General features: G+C 43.1%; 3 protein-coding genes and 1 non-coding gene across 9 annotated transcripts; 1 reads left to right on the top strand and 3 right to left on the bottom strand.

The window, feature by feature from the left end:
• Positions 1–25: 25 nt before the first annotated feature.
• LOC113467426 lies at positions 26–8,838 on the bottom strand. Its single transcript, XM_026823617.1, has 2 exons — positions 7,913–8,838; positions 26–457 (listed from the first exon to the last, which is right to left on the bottom strand). The coding sequence occupies exons 1-2, from the start codon at positions 8,816–8,818 to the stop codon at positions 26–28; spliced, it is 1,338 nt and encodes a 445-aa protein (XP_026679418.1). The 5' UTR covers positions 8,819–8,838.
• On the bottom strand, positions 2,288–7,114 carry LOC113467421 (protein FAM133-like). 6 transcript variants are annotated; one of them, XM_026823597.1, is made up of 3 exons: positions 6,425–7,114; positions 6,074–6,382; positions 2,288–3,615 (listed from the first exon to the last, which is right to left on the bottom strand). In XM_026823597.1, the coding sequence occupies exons 1-2, from the start codon at positions 7,108–7,110 to the stop codon at positions 6,076–6,078; spliced, it is 993 nt and encodes a 330-aa protein (XP_026679398.1). In that variant the 5' UTR covers positions 7,111–7,114; the 3' UTR covers positions 2,288–3,615; positions 6,074–6,075. The 6 variants fall into 6 exon arrangements, with proteins under 6 accessions (XP_026679398.1, XP_026679393.1, XP_026679395.1 ...); XM_026823592.1 differs by having other exon boundaries at positions 2,288–3,607; positions 6,066–7,114; XM_026823594.1 differs by having other exon boundaries at positions 2,288–3,431; positions 6,066–7,114.
• A 444-nt stretch (positions 8,839–9,282) lies between the features above and the next one.
• LOC103509212 (dentin sialophosphoprotein-like) lies at positions 9,283–20,488 on the bottom strand. Its single transcript, XM_026823616.1, has 7 exons — positions 20,474–20,488; positions 19,402–19,643; positions 18,462–18,954; positions 18,246–18,343; positions 12,276–15,689; positions 9,839–10,037; positions 9,283–9,396 (listed from the first exon to the last, which is right to left on the bottom strand). Exons 1-7 carry the CDS (start codon positions 20,486–20,488, stop codon positions 9,283–9,285), a joined length of 4,575 nt encoding a protein of 1,524 aa, XP_026679417.1.
• A 372-nt stretch (positions 20,489–20,860) lies between these two features.
• LOC113467429 lies at positions 20,861–20,939 on the top strand. The gene has a single exon (XR_003391506.1). It is a non-coding gene; the product is annotated as a small nucleolar RNA SNORD24 (small nucleolar RNA).
• The last annotated feature ends 1,984 nt before the right edge of the window (positions 20,940–22,923 follow it).

Here is a 22,923-nt window from a genome sequence, read left to right as displayed (position 1 = left end):
CTATAAATGAGGACTGTACAAAGTTTTATGTCCTCCTAGGCATGGTAACAGGCGCAGTATAGCTACGACCGTGAGAGGAACTCTTGGGGTATCGATCTTTGGTACACGAATGCCGTATGTCCGGAGATCGGCACCCGTGTCTCTCTTGTGACTCGGCAACACTGTGGTGTTCTTGCGACGACGAAGCTCTGACAACACTGTCCTGACGAGGAGCGTGGCTCATCGCGTTCTCCTCAGAAACCACCGCGCGCGTCTGGTTGCCTAGCAACGCGTGAGACATTCCGTCTCCCAAGAGCGCATGCGTGCGAATACGCTGCGATTTCTTCTTGTGCGCAATCTTCACAACGTCGTACGTTTCTTTCGTTGTGATCTCCATGATACGCCCGCTCCCTCTTTCTGCCGAATCTCTTCCTTCGCCGTCACAAACCAGCCGGGTGGCTACCACTTGCTTCGTGTGGTTCTCGTATATCGTATAGTTAACGGGGGAAGTAAGGGCAGTCCCGGAGCCAGGCCATGAGGACGGGCTGCAAGACTCTTCAAACGGCCGGCGGTCGGTTCGCCCTCCGCCCGCTGTTTCGTCAAACCCACTCGGAGAGATTTGCACGGCCGACAGCGAGCCTTCACCGGTAAAGCCCGCGTGTCTCTCTCCGCTGAAGCTTTCCCCCCGATTGTCCGCTCTATAGGTCACCATTTGGTCATCACTTGCCGAGGTCACGCCCTCTGGCTGAACATGGCCCAAGCTTCCTTTATGCTCGCTCCAAAACCGGTTCCACTTGAGTACCTTTCGGATATAACTCTTACTCGCGCTTGTGCTTTGAATGCTCTGTGAGTCATCAAGGCGGTTTGCCTCTTTAGCCTCTATTTCCCGCAAGGCCTCCGGACTCGTGTTGACCACATCGATGTCGCTCATTGGCTGAGAATCTGTCACACTGATGACGTCATCCTCAACACAAATGACGTCATCATTCTCAGGGCCGGAGACCGTTTGGAGCCTGTCCGGGCCTGGTTTAAGATATCGCCGCTTACTGAACATACTATGTCTTTGGTTGGCTCTTCCATACGTTAAACTGTCCAATCCCGTCGGTTTGGTAGCTTGGCTCCCGTGGCTTTCCAGACAAATGATTGGTTCATCATCGCTTCCATCGACATCATAGGTAGAGCTATTTGATATTAAGAGGGTATTGATATTTTATTGAGAGGGACAAAAAATGATAGCCAACAATTGCCTATCGATTGTAAAAAAATTAAAACCAGATCAATTATTTTATAGACCAGGGCCGATATATTTCAACTTTGAGAGAGTTCATTTTAAGGGCCGCGGTCGCTTAGAGAAAGTGATTTGTGACGAGGGGATTTTATTCTGAACGGATAAGGTTCGTTCTTGTAAGACCTCAGCAAGTCAGCAGTTACAGTCCACTCTATCAAACCTCGTTTTCCGGAATTTCATTACTGATTTTTCTAGTGAAATAGACCAGAATGACTTGATTTTTTAGGTTTCCGAAAGGATGAACTTGTGACTTTATTGATCAGATGGTCCTCGAAATTAGAAAAAAATCTCTTGTAAATTATAATTGTTAATAATTTTATTATGTCTATGAATTAATTTTCTCAAAGAAATAAAATCTTGTTTTATAAATTCAATAAAAAAAGCAATAAATTGTATTTATTTAAATTTGTAATAAAAAGAAAAAAATATTTAAATGTCTTAAATCCAAGTTCCAAGCTAAAAAACGCTTGGACCGCGCCTACCTCGTAAGCGCTAGGTCGCGGGTTCGATTTCCGCCCGACTTGGCAAGGTTTGGTCTCAGAATAGCCAAGCCTCGTAGTGCGTATTGCATAAGTTTCAGGGCAGTTTTATGTCTAGATTTCTAATATTAAACTCGTAATGCGTATTGCATAAGTTTCACGGCAGTTTTATAATGACTATATATCCGCTTTTGACCTCGTAGTGCGTATTGCATAAGTTTCACGGCAGTTTTATAATGACTATATTTCCGCTTTTGATCTCGTAATGCGTATTGCATAAGTTTCACGGCAGTTTTATAATGACTATATTTTCGCTTTTGACCTCGTAATGCGTATTGCATAAGTTTCACGGCAGTTTTATAATGACTATATTTCCGCTCTTGACCTCGTAATGCGTATTGCATAAGTTTCAGGGCAGTGTGACCCTCCATCCAAGTTGTTCAACATATACAGGGTGTCCTGATGTAGAAACTCCGTGCACCCTGTATAAGAAAAAAAAATAGCTGTTGAGTTTAAAGATAACTTCGAAATAAAACAAGAATTTTAATTTTTAAATTGAAATAAATAATAATATTGTTTATATTTTTTAGAGCTATTGATTACAGACAAATAAAGCTGAAAAATCTGATAAGAGTGATTTCAACATAATTTAATTCATCAAGTATAGCTTTAAATAAATATTGAATCCATTAACACTTTCACCGCCAACGGTATTTTTGGCTTGTTTCATCCCCAGGCCACGATCTGCTAGGCCAGAGCAACACAGTCGTAATGTAAAATAAGTGCAAAGTGATATACTCGAAGGTATCACTAACGTCTTTTTTCTTTTATTATTATTATTATTATTTTTTTTTTTTTATCATAGGTATATTTATTTCAAGATGGTATTTTTACAACTAAGGTTAATTAACATCTATTAAATTAAGGTATTTATGTAAAAATAATTAAGAACAAAAAACGTCTCAAACAGGCCTCTGTTGGCGATACTTGGTAATAACCTCACCTGGCGGTGAAAGTGCTAATGCTCTCTTATAGGTACCTTACATGATCATTAGTAATGTCATTACTAATGATGGAATTCCGGATTTTCTGATTTTTCGTCATCATTACTTGGAAATAATGACATTAGTAATGATTGTGTAAGGTACCTATTAAAAAATCGATTGGAATCCGACAAGATTGGCAGACCATCGCCCAGGACAGACCAGAATGGAGAAGGCCGGTGGGGGAGGTCAAGGACCCTCGCGGTCTGTGAAGACCCTGGAGTAAGTAAGTAGCTTGAAATAGATATAATAGCCAACCTCAGTGGTGTAGTGGTTAGTGCCGTGGACTTCGGATCTGGAGGTTGGTGGTTCGAGTCCTGGTCAAGTCATAAAGTTTAGCGTAGTGCATGAAGCAGGGAACGACATTTGTGACAAGCATTTATGCTCAACACAATTAAAATTCCTTAATAAATATTTTACGATTAGGGTTCAAAAGGGGAAAATTGTATTTGTGTCGGGAATGTCATTATTCTTCTTTGGGACATTTCTGAACCCGTTCCTCCAAGCTCCGCTCAGAGCGTTCTCTAAACTCGCTCAGACCATTCTCTAAAACCACTCAGACCCTTCTCTAAACCCGCTCAAATCGTTCTCTAAATCCGCTCAAATCGTTCTCTAAACCCGCTCAGACCATTCTCTAAACCCACTCAGACCCTTCTCAAAACCCGCTCAGAGCGTTCTCTAAACCCACTCATACCGTTCTTTAAACCCACTCAGACCCTTCCCTAAACCCGCTCATACCGTTCTCTAAACCCGCTCAGACCCTTCTCTAAGCCCACTCGGACCCTTCTCTAAACCCGCTCATACCCTTCTCTAAACCCGCTCATACCCCTTGCTGACAAGCCCTAACATCGCTGCCTTCGTTAGAGGTACTATTAATGCTTCTTCCTGAAGTTTCCTGGTTGCTGTCACCGTGACTATTTTCCCTGTCCGTTCTAGCGCTGCTGTTCCTTTGAGCTTTTTGAAATTTCTTGTGTTGATAGCTGGACTGTCGATCACTGAATAGTCCAAGAGGTCTTGGGGCTTCATCGTCCGAGGACAGCACTAGGATTTCCGCATGGACGTCGGGAGTGTTCACAATTATGACGTCCGGTTCGTCTTCGCTGACGGCGTTTTCGACCGGATTCGAACGTCCCGGGTTTGCGCAACTTTCGACTCTGTTTGCGTGACATTCAAGTCCGTTTGCGCCGTTTTCGACCGAAGTTCCTTGCTTGGCGCCACCGTCAACTCCGTCGCCTAGGGTTTCACGGTTCCCAGACTGTTCGGCCTTTCGCCGGCCGCCCTTCCACACCATTTCATCGTCCAAAGCCTCCACGTTGATTATTTCCTCTATGCTCAACGGCCGCTGGTCTCTTTCATTTATCGAAGTCCCGTCCTCCTGCGGCCATCGGCCTTCTCTCGTCAATGGCCTAGATGCTCTACCACCAGAAGGCCACTGACCCCTTTCCTTCATCGAAGTTTCAAGCCACTGGCCTTCGGTCATCTGCATGGCCAGCAGTGGTGTAGTGGTTAGTGCCGTGGACTTCGGATCTGGAGGTTGGTGGTTCGAGTCCTGGTCAAGTCATAAAGTTTAGCGTAGTGCATTAAGCAAGGAACGACATTTGTGACAAGCATTTATGCTCAACACAATTGAAATTCCTTAATAAATATTTTACGATTAGGGTTCAAAAGGGAAAAATTGTATTTGTGTCAGGAATGTCATTATTCTTCTTTGGGACATTTCTGAACCCGTTCCTCCAAGCTCCGCTCAGAGCGTTCTCTAAACCCACTCAGACCCTTCTCTAAACCCACTCAGACCCTTCTCAAAACCCGCTCAGAGCGTTCTCTAAGTCTAAACCCACTCATACCGTTCTCTAAACTCACTCAGACCGTTCTCTAAACCCGCTCAAACCGTTCTCTAAACCCGCTTAGACCCTTCTCTAAACCCACTCAGACCCTTCTCAAAAGCCGCTCAGAGCGTTCTCTAAACCCACTCAGACCCTTCTCAAAAGCCGCTCAGAGCGTTCTCTAAACCCGCTCAGACCCTTCTCAAAACCCGCTCAGACCCTTCTCAAAACCCGCTCAGACCCTTCTCAAAACCCGCTCAGACCCTTCTCTAAACCCGCTCATACCCTCCTCCAATAGCTCTCGATAACCGATTTGAAGAACCTAACATGGCACCTACTCTGGTTGCAGAATCTCCCATATCACCTACTCGGGACGACATATTTGAAGAATCTTCGAATGACGAAGGTCCAGGGATTTCGTTGGTAACGGGACCCTCACTCTCGCTCCCGCCAACGCCTTCGCCCGCCTGCCTCGCGAGCCTTCGCTTCGCCAAACGACTGTCCAGTCTCGCGCGGAGCGACGCGTCCTCCCCGCCACTTTCCGAGTCACTCACCAGGATCACAGATCGGCGGCGTTGAGATGCTCTCGCCCGTTGACCGGAATCTTTCCCGCTGGCCCGTTGACCGGAACCGCGACGGGCGCGCGAGCCTGCCGGCCATCGGCGACGCAACTCACTGGCCGGGTGATAGTCTTCGTCATCACTCGGATCGCTGGTGTACCCGCGTGTATTGTTACTGGGACTAGTGATGTGCTCGCGCCTATTGTCATCTCGGGTGGGCCCGGGTGTATTGTTACTGGGACCAGTGATGTCATCTCGGGTGGGCGCGGGTTTCCGTCTTCGTTTAGGGAGCCGGGCCGTGGGTCGGCGACTAGGGCTGGGAACCGCTGGCGGCCGATAGTCAGAGTCGGAGTTATCCGACAGAACCCGAGGCGAGGCGGAGTTATCCGACAGAACCCGAGGGGAAGCGGGTAGCGACCGTACGTACTGACCCGAGGAGTTATCGCGAGACGTGGACGGACCTGGAACGAATAGAATAGAATAGAATATAGAATTCACAAACCAACCTACGAATACATAAGCAAGACACAGTTGATGGGCGACGGCAGTATTGTAAACAGTTTGGGTGGATATCATTTGTTAAAAAACAATATTGAAAAGCATTTGAATTTGTTAGCTTATTTGAAATAACAAAAAATAATAATAAAATAACTCTCACCCTCTCTCCCTCCTTCTTCGTCGCCAGTAGACAACTCAACGATTTCCACAGGGGGAGGGGAAATACATATGACGTCATCCGAATCATTCCCCTCTTCTCCTGTCTGATTGGTCGAGACGGATCCAGCGTTGCCAGACGTGGCGGCGGACCGAGTGCGGTGTTGCCGCACGGACACAAACCAATCCTGGGATTAACACGATGATGAGATAAAAGAATAGAATTAAATATCTAATGTGCTCATACCCCTATCTAAACCCGCTCGAATCGTTCTCAGATACAGAAGACGAACACCGTTTCGACCGGTGATTTGGCGAGCAGCTCCGTTTTTGCTTGTGACGGTGTTTCTTCGATCGCTTTCTTGACGAGTCGGTCTTTGCATCGCGGTAGTCGCATTCTGTGCTCGAAGCGCGTGGCGGTTTTCGATCCGAGTTGCTTTCTGCATCGCTTTGAAACTTGAATCGCTTCTCTCGATGCGATTTTCTTTTTACGTCCGAGTCACAAAGTTTTAGTCGTTTGCACGGTTTTGATTGGCTGGATCGCTCAGAGCTCTTTGATTGGCTAGAGACGGTCGAACATTTCGGGCTACGCCCTTTGGATTGGCTAGAAAGATTTGAGCTCTTTGATTTGCTAGATCGATCAGAGCTCTTTGATTGGCTAGAAAGATTTGAGCTCTTTGATTGGCTAGAGACAGTCGAACTTTTCGAACTGCACGCTTTTGATTGGCTGCTACAAATGGACACGGATCTGGACGAATGGGCGGGCGACTTGGACCGTTTGACGCAAACCTTGTCACCATGGTAACGCGAATGTTTACTTTTCTTCCGATGACGCGTTTCGTTGCCATGACGACGCGAGTGTTTCCGAGAATGTTTACGTTTCTTCCGCGAAGAATCTCGTTTACGTTTTTTCAGCGGAGACACAGATGAATCCGTTGACGCATTCGTTTCATCTGAACTAGATCGGTCGCGACGTTTTCTTTTCTTCTTGACAACCACGCAACCGTCGTCATGGTAACCGCGACTGTCTTCATCGACATTGACGTCCGATGACGACTTGACTTCACACTTGACGTATTTTTCATCACGGGACGGCAATTCTCTTTCGTTTTCCGAGTGAGCGCTGTGCTGTCTTGTCTCTTCCTCTTCGCGGTACAGGGAGCTCCGCTTCTTATAGTCTTTATACCCATGATAGTATTGGAGATACCGATTGTCCATGGGCGTGTAATAGGATCCTAGCTCTCCGTACGTATCATCCGTGGGCTCACGCGATAATGTTTCCATGGTAACGCGCAAAAAGTTACCTGCTGAATATAAAAGGTCATACAGGGTTCAATTGTTGCCCACGCTGAAATTGAGGGACAGTACAGTAAAAATGCAAAAACGCTTTATTTTCCAAATACTTCAGCTTCAGGGTCATCTCCGAGAACTGATGCAGAGTATAGAAGGTTGGACGATGATCAGTTCCATCGAGGTCCAACACCTTTGCAGCATTTGTTCGGCTTCAATTTTATTAAAAATGTACAGTCCACGTCAACTGGGAAGTCCGATGGAAGCGCATGGAGGGGAACCGCAACTTCTCAACTGTAAGTCGGACAGTTCTAAAAGTTTCACCATTCGATTCGGCGTGAAAAATCCCATGGGATCAACTATTCACATGCTTACTTGTTAATCAACGAGCTATTTTTTGACGAGTGCGCACCCAAAGGTCATCGGACTTCCCAGTTGAAGTGGACTGTACACGTAAGCTTCTGAGTGGACTTTTCGTGTGTCTTGTGAGCCGAAAAAACTTCCGTCCGGGAATCGAACCGGGGACCTCCGGCGTACTCACCAGGTCAAGGACGACGTGATCTTCTTCGGGTTCAGTCGGGGAGGTTCGGGTCCGTCTCGAAGTAGAAGGGGCGGGGCTAGTCAGATCTACCATATCCGACGCTACGTACTGGGCCTCACGATCATATCTAGAATAGAATAGAATGTGAATATGATATGGATAAATGATCTCCATGATACGCCCGCTCCCTCTTTCTGCCGAATCTCTTCCTTCGCCGTCACAAACCAGCCGGGTGGCTACCACTTGCTTCGTGTGGTTCTCGTATATCGTATAGTTAACGGGGGAAGTAAGGGCAGTCCCGGAGCCAGGCCATGAGGACGGGCTGCAAGACTCTTCAAACGGCCGGCGGTCGGTTCGCCCTCCGCCCGCTGTTTCGTCAAACCCACTCGGAGAGATTTGCACGGCCGACAGCGAGCCTTCACCGGTAAAGCCCGCGTGTCTCTCTCCGCTGAAGCTTTCCCCCCGATTGTCCGCTCTATAGGTCACCATTTGGTCATCACTTGCCGAGGTCACGCCCTCTGGCTGAACATGGCCCAAGCTTCCTTTATGCTCGCTCCAAAACCGGTTCCACTTGAGTACCTTTCGGATATAACTCTTACTCGCGCTTGTGCTTTGAATGCTCTGTGAGTCATCAAGGCGGTTTGCCTCTTTAGCCTCTATTTCCCGCAAGGCCTCCGGACTCGTGTTGACCACATCGATGTCGCTCATTGGCTGAGAATCTGTCACACTGATGACGTCATCCTCAACACAAATGACGTCATCATTCTCAGGGCCGGAGACCGTTTGGAGCCTGTCCGGGCCTGGTTTAAGATATCGCCGCTTACTGAACATACTATGTCTTTGGTTGGCTCTTCCATACGTTAAACTGTCCAATCCCGTCGGTTTGGTAGCTTGGCTCCCGTGGCTTTCCAGACAAATGATTGGTTCATCATCGCTTCCATCGACATCAACAACATCCAGGTCAGTGTTACGTTGCGTGACTAACACAACATCTTCGTCTTCAACGGTGAGAAACGGTATTCTCGCGCATTCAACGGATTGCAAGTGTTTGCCGATTGTTCGTGCAGCGCTGGAAACGTTTCCTTCGTCCGGTTTCGGTTCAATCAGTTTATTCTTCCTTGGTAGATCATCGTTTGTGTTTGGTTTTCCTTCAATGGTCATTTCATCATGGTGACTTGTCAATTGCTATGATATGGATAGAATAGAATAGATTAGAATAGAATGTGAATATGATATGGATAGAATAGATTAGAATAGAATGTGAATATGATATGAATAGAGTAGAATAGAATTTGAATATGAATAGAATAGAATAGAATATGAATAGAATAGAATAGAATAGAATATAAATAGAATAGAATATGTATAGAATTTGAATATGAATATGAATATGAATAGAATAGAACATGTATAGAATAGAATAGAATTTGAATATGAATAGAATAGAATAGAATAGAATAGAATATGAATAGAATAGAATCATTCCAACCCTGGAACCTGTTGGAGATGTTAACTGATCTGCTGTCACTGCTACAACAACATCTAATTGAAAAGCCTTATCTGTCGAGGATAAAGTTCGCCCGCGGCGCGGCCGTGTTTTACAACGTGTATAACTCGCGAGGTACTTACCCTATCATATCATACATGGAGGTGGCAAAGGCGTAGAATTCGTGAATGAAATGATGCCCGTGTGTGCCGAAGTATAACTTAGCCAGACCTATCATTTGCGGATGCCGAATCTGAAATGTAAAGAGGTATAAAATATAACGCCATCGATACATAGATTGTTTCTTAGATAGTGGTATATAACTTACAATATTACATTTGTCGACTGAGTTTTGTAAGAAATAAAAATGAATAAAGTAAGATTTAAAAAAAAAAAAAAAAAATCTTAAAGCATTGCACGCTGCCAATGCAGTAAAGCAGAAGTGAGATTAGAGGAAAGAGGAGTGCAATGAGGGGAAAGAAAGGTACACAAATTGTGAAGTGAATGAAAGGTGGGGCACGAAATTGATTCCTAATCATTTTTTGGGAAGGGATGCCAGTTTTGCTTTGTTTGGTTGGTTGTTTTATTAGTTTGTTTGGTTGTTTTTGTCACTTAATTTCTTTTGGAGGAACGATTTGGCGGGGCTTTTTTTTATGCCACGAAGTGGTATTTTTTGGGGTCTACATCTTACTTACAGGGAATTGTAGTATATGTTGCATGAATCTGCCCACAATATACGTCACATAGAATTCTTCTACATCTTCATTGTCTCCTCTCACCCTGCTGACGCCCGGCAGTGACGGTCGTCTGTCTGGCGTTACGGGTAGAGAGACCAGGGTTCGAACCTCGCGCGTGAGCCACAATTCGAGCCGATGTGTGAGCGCCTCGTTGTTTCTGGAACAGAGGTTGAGAGTAAATGGTGGTGGTGATGTTGTTGATGTTGTTATTGTTGCAAACGGCGGTGGAACATTCATCTTTTAACCCTTTCACCCAGACTTATTTTAGGAAGAACCTTTCAATTTTCCTGATCAGGCATTATCATTTGGGCTATAAATGAGGAGTCTACAAAGTTTTATGTCCTCCTAGGACTAATGAACAAAAATCGATCTGGAGACAAAACCAGACAAGTTAGCCGAGTGAATTTCAATGACGTCTTAGATCACAAAAGAAACATTTGAAAAACACTGAAAACGGAAATTTTTCAAACAGGAGGGCGTGGGTTCAATCCCAGCCGAGGTATGGAATTTTATCCTCAATATAATTTGAGAATATGACCACAATAATAGTAGTAGTAGCCTACTGCTGGAGTAAAGGGACTTTACAGTCCTATGCGAGCAGTATAAATAAGCACTATTATCTATCTATTATCTTAGATTTTTACACTGGTAATGCCGCCACTGGTCGCTACTCAAATCAAGTAGCCACTCACTCGTCCTCACGAGGCTGAGCGCACCCCGAACTCCAAACACAGAGCCAAAAAAAACCTCGGCCCCGCCGGGAATCGAACCCGGACCTCCTGCGTGCAAGCCTAGTGTGATACCCACTCGGCCACAGAGGTTGCTTAGCTTCTACGACTCTCTTTTTCGGCTCTGTGTGCTTTTAGTTCGGGGTGCACTCAGCGTCTTTGGGACAATTGAGTAGCTACTTTTTTTTTTCTAGTTTTTTTTTTTTTCTTTCTAGTTCTAGTAGTACAAATAAACTACGAGACCTTTTTTTTCTAGTTAAGCAAGGTCTTTTTACTGAACTGTTACTTGTATGTATTATTCTTTAACCCATCAAATATACGAGACCTTGTTTAGACTGCTGGGGTAAAGGGACTTTTCAGTCCTATTTGGGCAGGATAAACAAGGTATATTCTATTCTATTCTATTCTATTCTACTTTAATCGAGTATTCTATTCAAATTCTACTTTGTTAATATTCTATTCTATTCATATTTAATTCTATTCTTTTATCTCATCATCATGTTTATCCCAGGATTGGTTCGTGTCCGTGCGGCAACACCGCACTCGGTCCGCCGCCACGTCTGGCAACGCTGGATCCGTCTCGACCAATCAGACAGGAGAAGAGGGGAATGATTCGGATGACGTCATATGTATTTCCCCTCCCCCCGTGGAAATCGTTGAGTTGTCTACTGGCGACGAAGAAGGAGGAGGGAGAGAGGGTGAGAGTTATTTTAATTATTATTTTTTTTTAAATTATTTTTTGTTATTTCAAATAAGCTAAGAAATTCAAATGCTTTTCAATATTGTTTTTTAACAAATAAATAAGCAAAAAAAAAAAAAAAAAAAAAAAACATTTTCATTGTCTGACCTTTGTAAACAATTTTCTTTCGTGCAATCTTCTTCTTTTTCTTCGCCTCTTCCGGTGTACAGACGGGATCGGCGTTTTTCGTCAGCCTCTCGATCAGCCCTAACTAGGGTGATTGCTTTGGGCTGACATTTGGTTTTAGCTACAAAATTTCTTTGCTATTTCTTTAGAATTACTGTACATAATTTGGTAAATATGCTAGAATTTTGAGATAGTGATACTTGATATTGAATTGGAGGCAGTGCCTAAGCTATAGGCCTAAGAAAAGTCCACATAAACTGCTATTTCATACGGGTTTCTCCTTCTACTTCGAGGAAAGTTATTATTTACTAACGAATGGACAACATTTATTTTATCAACCATTTTGTCTTAGCCAAAGGCAGAGGCCGTTCACCATTTCCAAGTTAAATATTTGGCCTGGACAAAATTAATATTTATTATTTTTCTTTATAGGAGAGGAAAATCTATTTCCGTACGTTATATTCTCTGCAGTTCGCAACTTCCTTCTTCCTTCTAGAGTTCATAAATTCCTTCTCCTTTTCCTGGGTTACTTTTTTCCTGTAGGCGTATGGTCATTGGATATCTCAATTATTTCCTGGGTCAATTTTTTTCCTATAGGCCTGTTGTACGAAATTTTTCATTTGCACTCATTTTTAGGCAAGATTCCTCAATACCCTGTAACATGTTTGGAGAATTTCCTTAGAATGAGCAAGAGTGTCATAGGAAATTTCTGTTCTCGGCGAAAATAAAAATAGCACCAATCAAATTTGAATTGGCCATTTATGACAAATTATATTTTGACAGGTCCAATGGATGGATTAACATGGCCAGCATATACTCCCCATTTTCACTTCTCTGGACTGTGTCCTTCTTTGACAGCTGCTCCGCAGTCGTATCGACTTCGGGCGTTCCCGTCAAATCTACATCGGGCGTTTCTATCTCGGGGGTTTCCGTCAAATCTACCTCGGGGCTTTCCGCACAAAAGAAAGATGCAATCCCAGGCAGCGCCCGTTCTGAGTCCGCGATCAAATATTTCGAACACGTGGGCCGCTCATTGTCAACGCTGAATCTGGAGGAGGTTTTGTGTCTGGAGGATTCGGGTTCGTTATATCTGGAGGATTTGGGTTCGTTATGCCCAGAGGTTTCTTCGTGACTTGAGTATTTGGGTTCGTTATATCTGGAGGATTTGGGTTCGTTATACCCAGAGGTTTCTTCGTGTCTTGAGGATTCGGGTTCGTTATATCTGGAGGATTTGGATTCGTTATACCCAGAGGTTTCTTCGTGTCTGGAGGATTTGGGTTCGTCATATCTGGAGGCTTCATGTCTGGAGGATTTGGGTTCGTTATACCCCGAGGTTTCAACATATCCCGAAGCGGTTTTGTCATATTTAGATGATTTTAATTCCTTATATGTGGATGTTTCGACTGCGCTAGCAGTGGTTGATTCGGGTTTGGACCGTGAATCGCTTCCGTGCATGAAACGTTGGGGCAAATCGAATTCATCCGATTCGTTTGAAGCGAATTCATCCGACGATGCTTCGCTTGGTGATTTTGAACGATTTTCCAAACGTTTTCTTCCGTGACGCTTCTGTTCCCGTTTTGGTTGATTTTCCGTCTGGTCATTTTCAAGATAGTCTCCTTTTCGGTGATCGTTTCCACGACAGTTTCTGTTTTGGTGGTCTTTTCTGGAGTGACCCTCTTCAAAATTTTCTTCGCCTCGGTCGTTGTTTCCCCGATATATCCTATCCTGCGAGCAGTTCCCCAATATCCTTTGAACGTTTCGCTTCTCTCTGTGATCCTTTCGATGGCGCTTTCCATCTTGGTCCTTTTCGATTTGCTTTCTTTCCTTTCGCTTTCTTCTGCGGTCGGTTCCATCGTTCTCTATAGCTTCGTGGTCGCTTCCAGAGCGCTTCTTAGCATTGTCCTTTCCTCGTTTCTCTTCTTCGGACGCGTTTTCTCGCTTGAGGTCAACTTTCTCGTCTATCTTCGGGATGTTCATTGCCAATTCGTCCGCTATCTCATTGCTTCCGGGATTAGCTATTTCATTGATATTCGTTTCCGCTTGGAACTCACCTTCTGTCGGACTCATTTCGTGTTTGACGTTAACATCATTCAGTGGCGAAGCATCGCTTGGATTTACTTCGTCTTTAACTCTTCTCAGTGCCGACGCGAATGTTTGGAATGGTTCACTCGGTGATTGGGTTTCTCTTAGTGGCGCAGTCACAGTTTGATTATCTCCTAGACCAGATCCATTTCTAATGGTATTGGCCAGATCCTCGATAACAACTCTGCAATATTTGGCTCGATCTAAAGCTTCTGCTTGTTCTAAACTGTCATCACTCGGAACTTCACAATTCTCTCTCACAGCAGCACTTCCAATGGAGGTTTCCCTATTCTTAAGAGTACTGGCAAGGTTTTCTATAACAACTCTGCAATATTTGGCTCGATCTAAAGCTTGTTCTGAACTATCTTCACTATCGCTGGGATCACAACTGGCTCTCACTCCTTGAAAATCTCCATCTTCAATGGAACTTGAGCTAGAATTAGAGCTACCTTCAATAGATTCTAGAGTACAATCAGCCGTTTCAACAACCCTTTCATTACGGGCACCATTTTCAACAGAATTCCCTCTTTTATTAACAGTTTCTTTGAAACCATCAGACCTTTTATTATAATTTTCTCTTTTATTAACAGTTTCTTTGACACCATCAGGCCCTTTGCTATATGCTTTTTCACTAACAGTTTTTGAGGTAGTAGCTCTTTCACTAACAGCTTTGGAGGTAGCAGCTTCATAGGTATCAGCTCTTTCATTAAAAGCTTCTTTGGATCTATCACCTTTTTCACTAACAGCTTTGGAGGTAGTAGCTCTTTCACTAACAGCTTTGGAGGTATTAGCTCTTTCATTCACAGCCTCTTTGGATCTATCACTTTTTTCACTAACAGCTTTGGAGGTATTAGCTCTTTCATTCACAGCCTCTTCAGATCTGTCAGTTTCCTCACACTGCTGCTGTCCTCTATTGACTGACTTGAGTGGTCTCCCACCACCAGTTCCCCTTTCCCGTCTTCTCTCCTCACTTACTTTCCCATTGCGTCCGCCGGTACTTGTCCCTCCCAACGTACTACCCCCGTTTTCATCATCGTTATCCTCTTCAAACGAATCAGTATGGGAAAAGTCATCGTTTTCGCTTTCCTCGTCTGTTTCCTCGGAGCTAGTGTCCGAAACGTACTTCCGTTTTTTGGCGCTTCGGAGCGATTTCTTCTTCCTCTTTTTGGTCTTCTTCGGCCGGACTCGGCTCGACTCGGGGTTTTCCCGACCGCTTTTCCTCCCACCCTTGGAATTTCCGTACGAGGAGTTTTCTTTCGTATCCTCCAGCCTTTTGTTCTTACTTGACGTTTTTCGGCCTTTTGAATGGACGCTTCGGATTGCAAGGTGTCCCCCTTTGGCCCGGGTTTCCGTGTCCCTTTTGGACGATTTTGGACCCAAATCACAGCTATCCTGTCGAATGTCCCCACTTGATCTTGTACCCGAATCTTCTCTGACTTCATTTTCCGATTTTCGACTTTCCCTGTGGGGTGCACTCAGCTCCTCCCCGAAATCACTATCCGATTCACTCGAGATTGACAAACGCCCCTTAGCGGTCGGCCTTGTACCGAGTTTCACCGATCGCGCTTCGTTTGAATTCGGACTAGAATCGCGGGAGTACTGAGCATCCTTTCGTGAGGTCCCGCTTCGCGCGCCGAATACACCCGAACTCTGTTCGTTTGAATTCGGGCCCGAGTGACGAACATTTGATGCATAGTGTTCCGACTCAGACACGCTTGTGTCATCACTGTCAGACGCGATAAAATTCGGCCGCTGGTTTTTACACAGACGAGTCGGCCTTTGCGACGAAGGTGTTTCGGTATCGCTATCGCTTGACTGTGAACGCTTTGACTTTTGAGTTGAACGTTCGCTAATGGTAGACTTTTTAGTTTTCCTAGATGTTTCAGAACTTGACTTTTTAGTTTTCCTAGAACTCGACCTGTCGGAATTTTTAGTTTTAATGGACGTTTCAGGACTTGAATCAGTTGTCTCTTTAGCTTTCCTACACATTTCTGTATTGGATTTTTTACCCGTGTTAGCTGACTTGGTGAAGTTAGTGTATTCACTACTCCTCTCACCACTACCACGCCTTTCACAGCTTTTCCTTTTAGTGGATTTGTCAGGTTTAGACTTATGGCTAGATTCAGATTTGGACTTTTTACAGGGAAAATAGTCACGGTGACAGCAACCAGGAAACTTCAGGAAGAAGCATTAATAGTACCTCTAACGAAGGCAGCGATGTTAGGGCTTGTCAGCAAACTCGTGATGAAGGCGATCCAAATAGCAATAACCAGCAAAACCCAATTGGAAGCATTGACGATGCGTTTGGTACCAGTGGAAGCATTGGTGGTAGCTCTTTTAACACCCCTAGAACCATTTCTAATACAACCTATGATGATGCCTCTAACGTACAGCATGCACTGAACCGTGTTGTAGCCTCAAAGGATGTCAGTCCGGTAGACCAAATTGTCCATGATATCAATGAAGATGAAGTAGATGTGGTGGGAGAAATTGATCGAGTGGTGCGCGCGTCGTCCCGAGCAATTGCTAACACGATGAGTCTACTCGTGAGAAACTCGGCCATCCTCATACAGCCGTCGAACCAATCGACAAACCTGTCCGAGACAAACCAGTTGGTCAGCTCGACTCGATGTGCGTCGACAAACGTGTCTACTAAGACGACAAACCAGGCCAGTTCGACAAGTCAATCTCCCTCGACAAACGATTCCGAGACAAACCAATCGACCTCGACCAAATGTACGGACATTTCGAACATTTCCAGCAGGACAAACCGATTGGCCCTAAGAGAAACCAACGCTTCGAACGTTTACCCCAGCGGTTCAAACCAATCCAGCGGTTCAGCAAATGCGTACTCCGATGACGATGAAATCATCGAGGTGGGCTCGCCAGAAACGCTGGAAATCCTGAGCACCATTGAAACCCTCGCGAACGACATTAAAGACACCGTTGAGTGTATGCGCGAGCATGGAAAACAAAAGCGTCGACGACAACAGCGACAAAGAGATGGGCATGGATGTAGAGAAAGTAATCGCGAAAATAATATTGGATGTATAGAAAGTAATCGAGAAAATAATCTTGGATGTAGGGAAAGTAATCCTGGATGTAGTCGAGAAAATACTCATGGATGCAGAGAAAAACAAGTCGAGAGACAAAATCAAGAACAACTTGGAGAAAGCCAAGGGGAAGCTTGTACTAGAGGAGTCCAAAATGAAAGGCTTCATCAAAAAAGTCAAGAAGCCAATGGAACTCCAAATGAAGGTCTAAACGTTCAAGAAGAAAGGACCAAACATGGAGGCATGTTAAAACAATACCAACGGGAACGACTTAACAAACTGCTTGGCGAAGACAGGTTTCAGGATGTTGAAAATAGAAAAACTATCGACATTAGCAATTTGGGGGAAAGTAAAAGTGAGGTAGATGTTCACAATACCAACGAAGTCAACAACAAATGCGACATTGACGGAAAAGACAACAAAGTCAGTGTTCACAATATTGTCATGGATGCCAAAACTGTCGAAACAGACATTAGCAATATAAGAAATACCAAAATGACTGACGACATTAGTGATATCAATATAGGAAATACCAAAATGACTGCCGACATTAGTGATATCAATATAGGAAATACCAAACTGGAAGACGACCTGAAAGATATCAATATCGACCCAACCGAGTCTATTTTCCAAGAGCACGCGAGTGTGGAAGCGATGGACGCCAAGCCATCTACAAGCAACCTACATGAACACTCTCGGAACGAAATATCAAATGTGTCCCGAATTATAAACCAATTGACAAGTCACCATGATGAAATGACCATTGAAGGAAAACCAAACGCAAACGATGATCTACCAAGGAAGAATAAACCGATTGAACCGAAACCGGACGAAGGAAACGTTTCCAGCGCTGCACGAACAATCGGCAAACACTTGCAATCCGTTGAATATGCCGTGAAACTTATGCAATACGCATTACGAGTTTAATATTAGAAATCTAGACATCATAAAACTGCCCTGAAACTTATGCAATACGCATTACGAGGTCAAAAGCGGAAATATAGTCATTATAAAACTGCCGTGAAACTTATGCAATACGCATTACGAGGTCAAAAGCCGGAAATATAGTCATCATAAAACTGCCGTCGAACTTATGCAATACGCACTACGAGGTCAAAAGCGGAAATATAGTCATTATACAACTGCCGAGCGCCTTGACCACTACACCACCGAGGTAGGTAGCGCCTTGACCACTACACCACCGAGGTAGGTAGCGCCTTGACCACTACACCACCGAGGTAGGTAGCGCCTTGACCACTACACCACCGAGGTAGGTATTCCATACCTCGGCTGGGATTGAACCCACGCCCTCCTGTTTACCAGGCGAGCGCCTTGACCACTACACCACCGAGGTAGGTATTCCATACCTCGGCTGGGATTGAACCCACGCCCTCCTGTTTACCAGGCGAGCGCCTTGACCACTACACCACCGAGGTAGGTTATACACCACCGAGGTAGGTTATAAAAAGATTATTGAAATATGGAAAATGATTGCAAAAGAGGCACTTGATAATGTTGTGATATCCACTAAAGTTGTGAAAAAGCTCTGTTTTACCAAAAAAAGAATTTGAGATTTGATTTGAGATTCATAGATTCGTATAAGCTTAACCCATCCTTTGGGGCTGTTTGCCCTGGACTTTTTAGTTGATCTGGCCGTACTTGATCTTTCATGACTAGTTGACCTACTGGACTTTTCTTTGTTAGTATTGATTTTTTTAGTTGACTTTTTACAACTCTTTTCAGTACTCCTTGGACTTTTTAGTTGATCTGGCCGTACTTGATCTTTCATGACTAGTTGACCTACTGGACTTTTCTTTGTTAGTATTGATTTTTTTAGTCGACTTTTTACAACCCTTTTCAGTACCCCGAGATTTTTTCGATCGACCAGCCGGACTTGACAGTTCGTTCTGACTGGATTTTTCCCGTCTTGTTTTACTTCGGCCAGGTCGAGTCGACTCTATTGAACTATCTGAGTCGGATACCTCAAGAGGCCACTCGGCCTCTCGATTACCCGCGGATGTCGAAGGCCGAACAACAGAGGACAAAGGATACATAGGAAGAGCGGTGTAAGAGATAGGTAGTGAGCTATTTATTGAAGCACCTCCAATAGAACCTAGTGTTTCGGTATCGCTATCGCTTGACTGTGAACGCTTTGACTTTTGAGTTGAACGTTCGCTAATGGTAGACTTTTTAGTTTTCCTAGACTTTTCAGAACTCGACCTGTCAGACTTTTTAGTTTTAATGGACGTTTCAGGACTTGAATCAGTTGTCTCTTTAGCTTTCCTACACGTTTTTGTTTTGGATTTTTTACCCGTGTTAGTTGACTTGGTGACGTTAGTGTATTCACTCCCGCGGAGGTCGAAGGCCGAACAACAGAGGACAAAGGATACATAGGAAGAGCGGTGTAAGAGATAGGTAGTGAGCTATTTATTGAAGTACCTCCAATAGACTTCACTGGACACATTGAGACCAAAAGGTAAACGCAGATATCTGTATCTGCCAAATGGAGTAGCAAAAACACATAAGTTAGAGCTTTGAGATGTGAAGGCTGCTTATCCTGACGAAGGGAATGTTGTGTATGATGGTGGTTTCGAACCAGTGTATTTCGGTTTTCCAATATCCAATATTGGCTAGAGTGAATTGATTCAATCCTCAGTCTTGATTTTCACTCTGGTGAGTCTACACAAAATAAATTCGTTCCAATGTTCTATTTTCAAAGTGATCTTTTCTTACTACATTAGAACTCCAACTCAACAAACACCAACACCAACAACATTTCTATTCTAAACTCACCTATCGGGTGCTCCCACCATGGTCAAATTGAATCTCAGGTTGGCATTACTACTGTTTATAATTTGATACGGAAAGCCTTCTTCTCCTATGACGTCGACACTCGAGTTATGTCTCAACCCCGATGACGAGCTCTCGGCTGGTACAAGAGGAGGCAAACGGTACTCTTCGTAGTCATCGAGAGCCCGTATGGTGTGCATGATGACTCGGAATGTTTGCTTGCATAGTGGACACTCGTGTTTGATCTGAAGAGAAAAAAATTTTTCAATAGGTCTGGGATGATATATCCCATTTTAAAAATCATGTTTCTGTGGGACGTATTGTCCCTTTAGGGGTGAAAGGGTTAAGAAAAAAAATCATGACAACTTACCTATAGAAGGAAGGTGAGGACAGTCGATATTGTGAGGTAGAAGGTCGAACCCAGAGGTTTCTTAGGTAGATCTCCCTACGATCTGCAGGCAGAGAGTACTGCCTTCTTGGCCTCCTACGACTGGTGGGCAGCTGACCGAATATCGCCAAACTCGTACTGAAATACAACGGGAAATCAGTATCTTTCAAAGATTCTTTGAAGTTCTACACAATACATCTGCCTTTTGGTTCTCCTTATCAAGTTGATCCACAGAACTTATTATATATATCATTATATATATTTATTTTTTTCAGCAGTCATTATATACCTATATATATTTTTTTAAAATAAAATAATATATATAATGACTGCTGAAACCCTCCAAGAGGAAATCAGATTCGAAAATACTTGGAAAACTGTTCAAGATTACTGGAGACAAAATGAAGATTACTTGTAACAAAAGAACAAAAACCAACCTCGGTGGTGTAGTGGTCAGGGCGCTCGCCTGGTAAACAGGAGGGCGTCGGTTCATTGACGATGCCCAGCGGGCAAAACATGTCTGTTTTCTACAATTAAATAAAAAACCCTACCAAGCCAGTGAAGAGTATTAGTTATTTCTTTTGCAATTTATTCTCTTTAATCTGCCATCATTACTCGGCAAAAGCTAAAGTTGCAACACCAACAACATCAACATTAACACCAACAACATTTCTATTCTAAACTCACCTGCAACACCAACATTAACAGCAACACCAACAACATTTCTATTCTAAACTCACCTGCAACACCAACATTAACACCAACACCAACAACATTTCTATTCTAAACTCACCTGCAACACCAACATTAACCCACGAGCAAACCGCGAATAGGTGACTTATCACAGAAGAATCGATGAGGACCTTCCACTTATGAAAATGAAGGGGAAAATGAGTAAATTAAGTCAAAACAGAGTATATTCTATTCTATTTTCTGACTTGAAACTTGTGTGGCCAAGTGGGTATCACAATAAACTTTCACTTTAAAAGTCCTGGGTTCCATTCTCAGCAGTGTTTAAAAAAAAAAAAAAAAAACTAGCACTAGTAGGTAATAGAAAGCTAAAAAGTATAAAGATGACTGTGATGATGAAAGAGATATTTGCTAGCTGAGAGTTTCATGCTGACAAGACCTTACCACCAAGATCTCTGAGTTATCTTTACACTGAACTAATCTAATTTGAGTGTCTAATTCAGTGTTTCTTAATTAGTTTGGCCCGCGGAACCCTTTTCAAAAGGTGAACAACTTTGCGGAACCCTGAACTTTCAAGATTGCATGTTCCGGGTAAAAATCGGGAAATCCGTATTTTTTCACCATTTTGTTAGTTTGTACCGTATATGCCGAAAAAAAAGTTGGCAACCCTAGTTCCATTTCAACCTGGGATGGACAGACAGTTTGTTCTTGGAACGGCTGGTTTTCTCCTACCCTGTCTTCCTTCTCCATTCACTTTTGGGACAAGAAGACCTTAGCAGTTACAGTTCTCTCTATCTTCTTGGTAATTATGCAGAAGCCACAACAGTGGAAAAGAAAGCTCCTTTTTGTATTTAACCTAACCCTATAATAACACTAATCACTGCTCTAATTGTGAAAACTTCTTTTTGTGTTTAACCTAACCCTATAATAACACTAATCACTGCTCTAATTGTGAAAACTCATTTTTGTGTTTAACCTAACCCTATAATAACACTAATCACTGCTCTAATTGTGAAAACTCCTTTTAGTGTTTAATCTAACCCTATAATAACACTAATCACTGCTCTAGTTGTGTAGAAGAAAAAGGAAAATTCCGTTGGTCCTCATTTTTTCTGCTCTATGACTTTGAAACATGACCCAAGTAAGCGCAACTGATCTATTGTATGTAATATTAATATGTAATTTTTGTTTTGCAATTTATGTAATGCAAACTTTTCAAAAGGGGAAACAAATTTGTATACTATGGTCTTAAGTCGATATTAAAAGTACCAATGATCGACAGTCTAGGATGGTTGGACAATGGACATCGAATAATAATAAGGAAAGTAAAAACGAATATTGGCAAAATCGACCCCATCCCTTTATCGAGAGAGGAAAACGGTGTCAGTTGAAATAGACGGCTAAAAGTGCACTTTGCGCCTTGACTAAAAAATGTTTGTGTTCAAAATTGAGCGAAATAGTTTTCTGATTGCAAATTACATCATCCAAATATTGCCATTGTAGGGGGGACCTAATCTTCTCGAAAATACCAATGTAAACAAATCAGATACCATGTTTGTAAATAATCAGGTGAAAATAATGTACTGTATCAATTCCCACTAGTTTGACTAAAAAATGTTTGTGTTCAAAATTGAGCGAAATAGTTTTCTGATTGCAAATTACATCATCCAAATATTGCCATTGTAGGGGGGGACCTAATCTTCTCGAAAATACCAATGTAAACAAATCAGATACCATGTTTGTAAATAATCAGATGAAAATAATGTACTGTATCGATTCCCACTAGTCTGTTTTCTGGAAAAGTCCTATGTAATAGATTCTTTTGAATTGATTTCTCATTTTTTTTTTTCTTAATTTGTATAGGTCCCAAATTTAGTGAAACCTTGATTCACTGCAAATGAGGATTCACTGCCTTAATTATAAAGTTATAATAATTATATTAATTATTGTCATTCTGTCGACAGAAAGATGTGTACTATGAAGGAGATACAATTTTTAGTCAGTAATTTTCCACATTCTATTTATTGCACAGGAATTGACGTCAAAATGAAAAGTCGGAAAGTGTGAAACAATTAGAAAGCCACATACGAGGGACATAATTGAGTGAAGCCGGACAAATGTCTTGAGGTTTCTGAAGATAGATCAGTAAAGGCTTGCAAAATCTTCGATAGTGGCTCCAAAGTTTAGTTGTACTGTTGCTTCTGCAGAAGAGGTTTCAGAGTCTTTTGATTTGAAAATGTGTTCGTTTTCTTTTTTTTTTTGTTAATTTAGACGGATGCTGACCAAGTCAATATAATCATTGAAAGTTTCAGCTTTATTCAGCGGAAAAGTCCTTTTCGTAGTTCCCTAGAACCTTAAAACGTGTAAATAAAATCAAAGTACGTACTCGTACATGGGTACCTGATTTAATTTTAAGTGAGTTATCAAATGGTACTCACAGTCACATC

The sequence above is a fragment of the Diaphorina citri genome, unplaced genomic scaffold, assembly GCF_000475195.1.
Source record: "Diaphorina citri unplaced genomic scaffold, Diaci psyllid genome assembly version 1.1 scaffold474, whole genome shotgun sequence".
NCBI lineage: Eukaryota > Metazoa > Arthropoda > Insecta > Hemiptera > Psyllidae > Diaphorina > Diaphorina citri.
The sequence above is the reverse complement of the archived record's forward strand: the minus strand, read 5'-3'. Positions and strand labels throughout refer to the sequence as shown.

Excerpts from the sequence above, each read along its gene's own strand:
- LOC113467421 (XM_026823592.1), bottom strand. The coding sequence starts at position 7,110 with ATGGAAACATTATCGCGTGAGCCCACGGATGATACGTACGGAGAGCTA.
- LOC113467426 (XM_026823617.1), bottom strand. The coding sequence starts at position 8,818 with ATGACCATTGAAGGAAAACCAAACACAAACGATGATCTACCAAGGAAG. Across the intron at positions 458-7,912 it reads ACTATACGATATACGAGAAC|CACACGAAGCAAGTGGTAGC; the intron begins CACACGAAGCAA and ends ATATACGAGAAC.
- LOC103509212 (XM_026823616.1), bottom strand. Across the intron at positions 15,690-18,245 it reads ACGGCCAGATCAACTAAAAA|GTCCAAATCTGAATCTAGCC; the intron begins GTCCAGGGCAAA and ends TCCCTGTAAAAA. Across the intron at positions 9,397-9,838 it reads AACATATACTACAATTCCCT|ATTCGGCATCCGCAAATGAT; the intron begins GTAAGTAAGATG and ends TTTACATTTCAG.